The following is a 10,991-nucleotide window of genomic DNA, read 5'->3' as shown; positions in this document are numbered from 1 at the left end:
GCTGGTGGTTGCAGTTGACATCTCCACAATGCATAAACACACGTCTACAGGGACAGAGATTTTAATGTTTGATACAGTTGTAGAGTTTGCAAAATGTTTGATATTGGCATCATAGTCTGCAACCTATTAAGGCTGATATAAGCTGGACAAAACCCACCACTTGACACAAAGCAAGGTCACCACTTTTTAATGCAATAATATTGCAGTGTCACAACAAGAATAGGCTTCAAATGTCACGAATTATGCCTTTCACTGACAGTTCTGCCCATTCTCATGATATTCCTAAATATGTTCCATAGTCTTCCTTCATGGCCAGCATCTTCGGCATCAGTCCATCATGGCAGGTCAGGTGGCTCCTCGTCCGAGTCAAACTCACAGTCATCGTCTCGGATCCACTTCCCATCCCAGTCCTTCCGCCAGCCCGATCTGGGAAACAACAGTTCAATTAAACAGTAATTCTGTAATAGATATATTACGCATAAGGGTAGCATGATTATATGTAATAACTTTCTGATATTTGCATATGTGCATTTTACCAATTCTGAAAGCTGTTGGTCAATTGAAGCCATATGACATCAGAGTGCTTCATTTATGAGAAAAATACGATATGACGTCATCAATTCTTCATGAGTCCCAAACTGCTGCCATTACACCATCTGAACCATAGACTGTATTCAGTGAAGTTTCTCAGTATAGTTGACATTTCATACGTTTTTTCTTTCTTCATTTTTGCTCTTAAAATGTCAATGAGTAATATACTACTCAAAATATGATGAAGAACATCCACAATTGGAAGACTGCATGTTGCATTACTCATCACCAATGACAGATTCCCTATAGTCATGAACATGTTCTTGACTTCTTTTGAGTAATATATTATAATCCCCTTGAAACTTGGAATTGCAGATTATCAGTCCCACGTGAGAGGCAAGGGAGTTGCACCATTTATTTACTTGGGGACAGATAATCCATAATTCCTTGTAGCTCATAGTTTATAACCTAAATATGAAATACAGTTAAAGTTTCTTAGCACAAGACAGATGCAAGTGTACAGGAATTGACAGGAACAAAAAGTCCAAAATACAATGTAAAGACTAAGCTAATATTTTGCCTTTGGTAAAATTACCGTTATGGCAAATATTTGAGTTGGGTAGCCTTGTGGTTAAAGCGTTTGCTCGTCATGCCGAAGACCCGGTTTTGATTCCCAATATGGGTACAATGTGTGATGCCCATTTCTGGTGTCCCCCTCTGTGATATTGCTGGAATATTGCTAAAAGTGGCAAAAACCTAACTCACTCACTCTGAAAACAAACCCATACAGCAATGTTAATTAAAGCCCTTGCATTGACTTGCAATCTTGTGAAAATTGGAATAGTTAAAATACCTACCCCGCCATTTGCCAATATTTTTCTGCTAAGTCCTTCTTCTCGGAAGGAACTGCTTCTCTAGCCTTCTCCTCTTTTGTCGCTGTACTGTCTGTGCTTGATCCCCCTGGCTCGGGGGGAGGAGGGGGTGGGGCTGCTGATCTCTCACCCTCCATTCGTCCACCATGGGTCACCAGGTGGCCATTTTGTCCACTATTCCAGCCCGATTCTAAATCAGTCTTTGCCTCAGTCACAAGGTTCTGATTGTCACCAAGCATTTCTGATTTTCTTTGGTATGGTCTTAATACAAATTCAGAGTCAGGGCTTTCAAATATTTTTTTAAGCTGCTTAGGATGTTTCAGCAGGCCCTGACTCTGTATTGCCTCAAGGGCCCTGTTTCCTGGCAGTGCCCTAGACTGTGTGGCTTGTGGTGTTGAGGACAAGCTCAGCTTAGGTTTGCGGTCGTAAGGCTTCACTTTCTTTTTTACTCTAGGATCATATGGAGCAATGCTGCCGATGCCCTTGAAGTGTGTACTGGCCTGGAAGAATCGATAGACAATTAACATGTGTTCATGTTGACAGAACAATCAGTGTTTCTTGAATAGCCTTGAGAAAATCATTCCATGGTAAAATCACACTACAGTAGAACCTTGCTGACTTGAAATCCCCGGACCCCCCAAAATACATTGTCTCATCTATATATTATGACAAGCATTGTGCCTATCATATACACAATCTCATTAAAATCAGATCTTAGTTCTCGCTACCGCTAAACAAAGATCTGAGGACATCCCATTACGGGTCACGTGATACCGACCTTGCGCGAACTATGACCGACCAATGGAATGACCAATGAGAAGGCAGCTTTCTCGTGCTTTATGGCACTATTATCAAATTGGTGACTACGCTTCAAAACATATTTTGACAAATTCTCGATTACAAATTTGAAACCATAACAAAAGAACATTCTGGAATGGCTAATAGATGGTCTAGATTGTATGGATTCAGTTGTTAAACCCGTAACTATCGTTCGGAATACCCCGTGTTAAAGTTTTCGAAATTGCATGATTAGACATTCCGACTGTCACTTTCATAATCTGGTAAACGATGCTCTGATTGGTCGGATGAAAGGTTGTTCTGACTTTAACACGGGGTATCCGAACGATAGTTACAAGGTCATCTTCCTTTTCTTCCAGGTTGGCTTCTAAGTTGTGTTTATAAAGTAGCTGCCATAGAAATAACCATATACATGTACACAGTTCCTTGTGGTGCCTACTATACCTAAGTATACAACCTACATCATGACCTTATGACCTTTTCAGTCACCAGAGAGTTTGCATTTGACTTGATAACCTTAAAACAGCAGGAGATAGGTAAATGTTTTTTTCAATCATGCAGCATGTTTCTTTGATATGATACTTCTGTATCCAGTGTATAGAATCCCCAAAAATTTCAGTCAGACAACCGGACTGGCAACATTGCAATGTTACAAGACCAGATTAAAATGTTGCCAGTCCAGAAGTTTCTAGACTAACGAACAAAAGTAACGAAAGGGTAAACATAAGAATGGAACTGTTTAAGTGTCAACTTAGCAGGCCACCAAGCAACTTTTCAAAACTGACCATCTCGGACTGTCTGGTTGGCAGGTATTTCAAACACTGCTATACTACAAAATTGAAATCTGACCCTAAATCTCTGCTATTAGTTTCAAATTAAATTTTCAGGCATCCAATTCCAGTTTATCTTGCATCTTAGTGGTATCAAAGGTACAGAGGACAACTTACAATCTTGATTTCACTGGACCCTGTCTTGACAAATGCCTCGTGCCTCCTCTTCCTGATGAGTTCCTGCAGCTCTGCCTTCTTCTCCTCGTGATGCTGTAAACCTGTGACAGCAACACAGCTGGAGTCACTGACCTACTGGTGCACCAGTCTACCAACACTTCAGCCATATCACAACAAAGCCACAATAAATAAAATACTTTTCTCTTGCATCTAACCATTCCTCCTCCCCACTCTGTAATCAATGTTTTAATAGTTATTTTCTGATCATAATAGTGAGTGAGTGATTGAGTATATATTAACGTCGCTTTTAGCAATATTCCAGCAATATCATGGCGGGGGACACCAGAAATGGGCTTCACACATTGTACCCATGTCGGAAATCAAACCCGGGTCTTTGGCGTGACGAGCGAACGCTTTAACCACTAGGCTACCCGACTGCCACTCTGATCATAAGACATGTTACCGTATTTATATATTTATTTGATTACCTTGCAAAAATATGTATGTCAAAATTAGAAGTAGGGTCATATATATATGACTCTCAGCAGAGAGAATATTTATATGATGTAAAATCTGTAATATCCAATCATTACTATTCAGGACTCTTGAACTCTTGTTACAAAATTATTTCTTACTCAATTCCTGAAGAACAAATATGCCCGCGTTCACCAGCAGAGAAGGGGTGCCTCGTATGAGGAGATTGTATTGTGACTTAACCTAGCACCTCACAGATTACTTGGAGTGTATACTTCCCAGGGAGCGGAGAATGAAAACTGTCTTCACACTGGCCCAGTGATTGGGATAATGATAAGATTTATATGATTTATCCGGGTTTTAGAACATTTGAGCAACAATAAATTTGGAAAAAAGTGCCATATAATAATAATGATAATAATAATAATACTCTATTTGTTGTGGTCTTGCAGGGGTTGATTTAGCTATAGAAACATGCACCAGTGCAACCTATCTAATATTTATATCAAGTGCATGTCAAAATCTTTCAAATTTGTGTCTAACTCTTACTTGTTGACACATCAGTCCTTGAACACAATCAATACATCTAAGCTATATTTACCATACTACACCAGTAATCCCTGTGTCGTGTGTAAGTTGTCATGCTATTTTGGCTTGATGTCATCAAAGTGTGGAGACTACAACTTAATGGGCACGTGTTTCAACTAGGATAAATTATGGGACCTGGTGCAACCTAGTTTTGTCTGGTGCAACAAGTTTGTCGTGTCAATATGCATGTGGTGTAAGTTAAATCAAGTTCCTTAAATCGAACCTTGTCATGTGATAGTTTTGTAATGAGAATCCTACCTCGCAACAATCAACAAGCATGAAATAATCATATCCCCTTCCAATATAACATGTCTGGTTGGGGGCATGGCACATTTTCAAGATCTGCTCTGGAAACAAGCACTACGCCCATTTTCAATCAAATGAAAGTCTTTGCCTTGGAAACTTGAAATTTTTTTTTAAAAATCCCATACTATCAAAAGGCACCAGTTCATCATTAGACCTACCGGTATCTATGTGCCAAGTTTGGTTAGGATGTCTCTCGCGGTTTTTGAGTTCTGTTTTGAAAAGAAACGTGACTGATGGACGGATGGACAGCACCCATTCCTATATCCCCTTTCCACTTTGTGGCGGGGGATAAAAAAACAATCCTACCATAACACACTCTTGTTGTAATGGACAGTACTATCTGCTACTGTTGCTACAATGTGGGCCTACTTACTGGCTTCATGTCTCTTCCCACTGCGATGAACTGCCAACATGTCCACTGTGTCAAACACAGGCATATGGTGGCACACGACACATGCAAATCTGTAATGAGATATTCAAAGTTGTTCATAACTGTCCGTTTCACATCATAACAAGTAAATGTATCTTGCCTTGAAGGGAAATAAATTTCTCAGCAGGAGAGTAAATCCCTTATACCCCACCAAGAAGAAAACAGGCTGCACACATATTTCTGAGAAGGAGAATAAATCCCTGATATCCCGCTTCAAAGCGTAAAGCAGCACGCTTTTTCTGAGTCAATGAAAGTCACATGACTCAGTCGAACAGCTGTTTTCTATCGAGTTTCAATCTGTTTTAATTCTTTTACAATGTCGTATTAAAACATGTCGGTATGATAAACTTGGCATGACAGGATCACTCGGGGAACATAGGGTTTTATCATCTCATTAAGTTTAAAACCTAACGTGAGATGTATAAAACCCCATGTACCCTTCGTGATCCTGTTACAACTCATAACATACCCTCTGGCAACATAGCCAATGTCTTTCTGCCATGTGCCTCACAATGCCAACAAACAAAATGTGACCGATAATCAGTCAGATCATCTGTCAAAATCAGATTATCAAAACAAACCTGAAATGTAAAGAAACCATGAAAACAAATTCATTGTCCAAAAAACAACTCTCAGTAGCATGTATGTGATCCATGTGATGTGATCACAGCCTAGCACCATCGTCTCATGCTCCCAATAAGTGTCTGGATGGTTGCCAAGGGAAGATTGTTCTACTCTTCAGTAAGAGCACTGCCGAGTTCCTGTAGAGTTGCCAGAAGGGCAGGACATTGTGAAATCTGCAGCTTTGTCGACATGTGTTCGATAGGGCTGAGGTCCCGGTTGGCCACTCCATGCAGTCAATAGTCTCCTGCTCCAGGTAGGCATCTATGACTCTTTCACTATGAGGTCGTCAAACAACGTCTTTTACACTGAGAGGTGTAAGTGCATTCAGTTGTTGCAATCCTCAGTAGCATATGTTGTTGTGCTCTCTGATCATGTTGTGCAATGATTCTGTCACGATACCTCCAAACACAGACGTTCAAGCACCTTGTGCACGTGACTGCATGCCTCATCATAAAGTTGAGGTCCTATCGGGGTTACCCAATAATTGTGTACCCGGATATTTCAATCTTTATTTGTTGGATGATTTTTGTTATCATCAAAACTTGATCAGCCAAGTCACCATGACAACCTGATCAACAAAGTCGCAAAGGGGGATGCTAGGTGATTACTGTAACTAGAATCAGTGTCCAACCCTTCACATATTTCAAAACGTTGAGTCATGTTAATTTTCTTTATTTGTTAAAAGACATTTAAAACATATAAGTAACTATATGCATACATTGACATTCTTGCAAATTAATGAATGGAAATGTACTTCATCCCATTGTTCTAGTGTACCCCCCAAAAATGGTGGCCTGCAAGAAATTAACAATTTATCCGTATTCTGTAACAAATTACTCCATTAAATATGAAACAAAGTCCTTAGTTACTGGAGTCCTTCGGAAGATTTATAATATTTCTTTGTAGTGGCATAATCTATTTTGTTATTTATTTGGGCGTTTTGTAAAGGACGCCCATCAGAAAGATGAGATGGTGTTTGCTGAAATTTACAATTAGGACGTACTGATTGGACTACTTTCTCTGGTGAATGACAGATAAATTTCATCAAATAATTTATTCTTTTTCAAAATAATGAAAAAATAAATTTAATCAGAACTAATTAAAAATGTGTGTGATCTTTACCTTCCATTGCTTAGCAGGGTGGCTTCATCTTCAGGGATGTCAACAGCTAGCAGGTCCCTGATTCGTCTTTGCTGTTAAAACAAGAAAAAAGGGTATTTCTGCTCTGAGGAAGACCAATACACTTCCTTGTTTTACGGAGGTCCATTACCAAAAATTAAAAATATAATTTTAAGGGTTAGCTAATCCATATCTTATCCTCACTCATACTAATTTCTAAACTCATCTCATTCTGAAAAGGTACTTAAACTCCTGTGCTGTTCCCAAGAACAGAGAAAATCATGTCACCTGAACGCACCTCTCAGTCACGTAGTTGCTCTGGAAGCATGTGACCAAGGCAGTACACTCGTCACTGTCATTTCGCTTACCCTTAATGGCTTCACGCGTATACTTGAAGTGGGGACGGCTTGGTGGGTGCTACAGCGTACGAGTCAGGATAAGCATGAATGATATTTTACCCTGAATAATACATATTTTACCTTATCCTGACTCATACTAATTGTTTGAATCCCACAGTTGGTGGTGGGATTTACCGTCATTCAGATCATGATCCGTTCAATTAACTCCATGGCAACGTGGTTTCTTCTTAATCTTCTTGGACATCAATCTGTAGTCAGGCATCACCTCCGTACTTGAGAGTTGGACTAAATCCGGAAATTTCACGGATTTTGTAAGTGCTCATAGAATCATATTCCAGCTAACTTAGGTTCCCTTGTTAAGAAAAGGTCATAATCTTGACACAATCGTTATCACTCATATCTGAATTACATAGTAAAACAGAGGGTGTGGACTCTCGGTTGGTGGTAATGGGTCAGTAACCTAACATCTATTTAGCCCAACCACCAGGTTGGTGCAAAAATAAGAGTGCGACAAGTGTACTAGGTTAGTCACCTGCTTCCAGTGCGGCTGCCGTCACTTAGGGGTGTGTTCGGGAGAGATGATTTTCTCTGTTCTTGGGAACACGGCACAGGAGTTTCCACTACCTTTTCGTAATGAGATGAAGTTAACGATTAGTATGAGTCAGGCTAAGGTAAAATAAAAAATATCAATGCCATTTTATTGAAATCATGTTTTTCTTGAGGTTTATCTTAATCATTATTCTAGGAAAATAATCTCGAAATAGGCCCTGAAATTACATTTTTTACTGTATTTTGAACTGTGCCCCTTGACACAGTCTGTTGAAAGGCAAACTATTTAAAGGGTCTGGCCCCTCCCTCTATGCCGTATTAAATCTACAATACACCATGATTTGCTGATGGCTACTTCACTGTGAATAAAACACCTCTTCCTCAAACTCACACGGTAGGTAATGTCAACTATTGATTTTACGTAATAAACTTCATACGTCCTAGATTATTTAACACAAGTGTGACAGCTTGACATTTGGTGTTATGTAGCACATACTGTCTGCAGCACATACTGTCTGCAGCACATACTGTCTGCAGCACATGCTGTCTGTAGCACATGCTGTCTGCAGCACATACTGTCTGTAGCACATGCTGTCTGTAGCACATGCTGTCTGCAGCACATGCTGTCTGTAGCACATGCTGTCTGCAGCACATACTGTCTGCAGCACATGCTGTCTGTAGCACAGGAAGCAGTCATAACTCTGTGTGTGCGTGCATGCGTACGTATGTATGCATGTGTGTGTGTATGCATGCATGTAATGTGTGTGCATGCATGCGTACGTATGTATGCATAATGTGTGTGTATGCATGCATGTAAGCTGTGTGCGTGCATGCATACGTATGTATGCATAATGTGTGTGTGTGTATGCATGCATGTAATGTGTGTGTGCGTGAGCGTAATTATAGTACTATTTACGATGTAATCAAAGGTGAGACGAAAATAAACAACTGTCTGTCTGTCGATTACATGGTATCTGTGCTAAATGATTCCATTGTCTTTTCTTGAACTGATGTTTTTGGGTGATTATTGTTTGAGCATATCCATGGAAACAGACATGCAGATTAAAACGGACAGTGATCAACCAACTGAAAGTGTTAAGCATGTAGAAATTTGCCATTTTCAAGGGGTTTGCTCTATGTTATCATCACAAGGACTAGCAGACTAAAAATGTTACTTTCTATCACTGCTATTTAATGATTGTTGCATTTCAGAACTAATATTCATTGCTAAGGGATGGCATGGTTTAACGGTGTTAAAACAAAGGGTATGATAATAAACACAACTGAACACAGTAAGGCCAGCACATAGTGGTCAGCACATAGTGGTCAGCACATAGTGGTCAGCACATAGTGGTCAACACATAGTGGTCAACAACCCCACTGTGACCCTGACCTGAAACACTGCAACTGCAACACCCTGACATGGATTTTGTCAAAAATATTAACAAATGTATAAATAAGCCATGTCATAGCTGCCAATTTTGCTTATGATGACTGACAGAAAATGTTAAATACAATACTGATAAGGATTAACACAGCAAACTCATCTGAGGTACTTTGAGTGAGTGATTGAGTGAGTATGGTTTTACGCCGCTTTTAGAAATATTCCAGCAATATCACGGCGGGGGGACACCAGAAATGGGCTTCACACATTGTACCCAAGTGTGGAATCGAACCCGGGCCTTCGACGTGACGAGCAAAGGCTTTTTACCACTAGGCTTCCCCACTGGCCCCTTGAGTAAAAGAAGTGTCACAAGAGTAACATCACGACTGCAATATCCCAGCCATATAGTGAGTGAGTGAGTGAGTGAGTGAGTTTTACGCCGCTTTTAGCAATATTCCAGCAATATAACGATAGGGGACACCAGACATGGGCTTCACTCATTTTACCCATGTGGGGAATCGAACCCAAGCCTTCAGCATGACGAGCCATCCCTTTAACCACTAGGATACTTGACCGCCCCAGCCATATAGTGACTGAACCTAGACATAGATGTCATGTCCATATAGCACTTATTAGACTTGAGACATTTCAATGTCTGTCCTGCTATGACCATGATGACAACATCTTCCACGTATTGATAACTGAGATGGTAGTAGGGCCCACAGTTCAGCTTTTAGCTATACACAGCTACATGGACATGGATCTCATTGACCAATTATCATCCAAATATCTTTTTGTAAATCTGGTAATGATATAAAAGAAAAGTTGTTCATTTAATTTTTTTTGAAAATGTCGAAATGCCATCCGTCACTTGCAAAATAACTGGGTTTCAACAATAGTCATGATATGATGTCAGGAGCAGGACACGTGAATTCCCATAGGAATACCAACAACATTGAATAATTGTTAACTAAAATTACACCATTTTTTTGTGATATATAATTTATATTCTTTATATATATATATAAAAAATCAGCATACCTTGTGCATACTATCAGACAAATGAATGAGATCAGAAAAACAAGCAATAATTTACTATTTCAACATAATCATATTGCTACAAGTTAATAAGTGATAGCCTATATCCTTATTATCACACCAAATTATGTGTACAGATTAACTTTCAAAAACTGTCATCCTTCCATCATTAACAACAATCTGAACATCACTTTGGAAACTAATAACAGCTTCATCCAGGGTCGTAATTTGAGTATGAATCATTATATTGATGGCAAATTAATATATGAGGGATCTCAATTTTTATTACCAGTAAGTATCATTATTAATTGTCAATCATCGTACAGGCTGCACTAACAGGTTAACTTGCTGGGTTTACCCTTTACACTTTCCTCGATGGAACACATTTTTTAATTAAGATTAGATTTCCACCAGTTACTGAAATAGTAAATAGTTAGGTTATTACAAGGGTAATAATTTTATTGTCTAAATTGTCAGTTAGATTTGATAAACGACGGGTATTTCCACACATGTTCTACGTTATCGTTTTCAACAGTAAATGTTCCGCCAATTGCATTTTAAAAAAGCCAAAAATACACCTCGTTTTTTTCTCACGATAGCATTCATCATCAGTGCGTCATCATCGCGCTAGTGTCATTAGCCTACCTCTTGACTTGTCGACAACTCAGAGTGAGTTTTTTTCTTCGATTATAGTTAGATCTGTAGAAATTTCAAATACATATTATAGGACTTTTGATTTAAAAAAATACTGTACTACCAACCCTTAATGAATTAAGAGAACTCCCGTCATTAGATTCTCTTTTGAAAGACATTCTCACTTATTTCTTTGCAAAATGTTACATGGTATATTCCAGGATTAATTTTAAGTAGCCAATTAGAATATTCGTAGTAAATTATTTTATCCAATCACAATGTGAGACAGATATAGTAGAAAGGAATTCCCCTCGAGAATCAACGCGAGAAACTCTTTTA

At 39.1% G+C, this 10,991-nt stretch overlaps 1 protein-coding gene across 2 annotated transcripts; it reads right to left on the bottom strand.

Annotated features, from left to right (window-relative positions):
- Nucleotides 1-59: 59 nt before the first annotated feature.
- Nucleotides 60-10,852, bottom strand: LOC139467146 (sodium channel modifier 1-like). Of its 2 annotated transcripts, none has more exons than XM_071248864.1 (6): nt 10,781-10,852; nt 6,693-6,763; nt 4,890-4,978; nt 3,149-3,249; nt 1,389-1,903; nt 60-426 (listed from the first exon to the last, which is right to left on the bottom strand). In XM_071248864.1, the coding sequence occupies exons 1-6, from the start codon at nt 10,829-10,831 to the stop codon at nt 336-338; spliced, it is 918 nt and encodes a 305-aa protein (XP_071104965.1). In that variant the 5' UTR covers nt 10,832-10,852; the 3' UTR covers nt 60-335. The 2 variants fall into 2 exon arrangements, with proteins under 2 accessions (XP_071104965.1, XP_071104966.1); XM_071248865.1 differs by lacking the exon at nt 10,781-10,852 and adding an exon at nt 7,581-7,665.
- Nucleotides 10,853-10,991: the final 139 nt, after the last annotated feature.

The sequence above is a fragment of the Haliotis cracherodii genome, unplaced genomic scaffold (genome assembly GCF_022045235.1).
Source record: "Haliotis cracherodii isolate W230 unplaced genomic scaffold, xgHalCrac1.p SCAF_19, whole genome shotgun sequence".
Classification (NCBI taxonomy): Eukaryota; Metazoa; Mollusca; class Gastropoda; order Lepetellida; family Haliotidae; genus Haliotis; species Haliotis cracherodii.
Note: the sequence above shows the minus strand (reverse complement) of the source record. Positions and strands in the feature narration are given on the sequence as shown.

What these genes read in the sequence shown, in the direction of transcription:
- LOC139467146 (XM_071248864.1), bottom strand. Translation starts at nt 10,831, where the DNA reads ATGTCTTTCAAAAGAGAATCTAATGACGGGAGTTCTCTTAATTCATTA. An exon ending in ACCCTGCTAAGCAATGGAAG is followed by an intron (nt 4,979 to 6,692) that starts GTAAAGATCACA and finishes ATCTCATTACAG; the next exon opens with ATTTGCATGTGTCGTGTGCC. An exon ending in TGGGAAGAGACATGAAGCCA is followed by an intron (nt 3,250 to 4,889) that starts GTAAGTAGGCCC and finishes TTGCTGTCACAG; the next exon opens with GTTTACAGCATCACGAGGAG.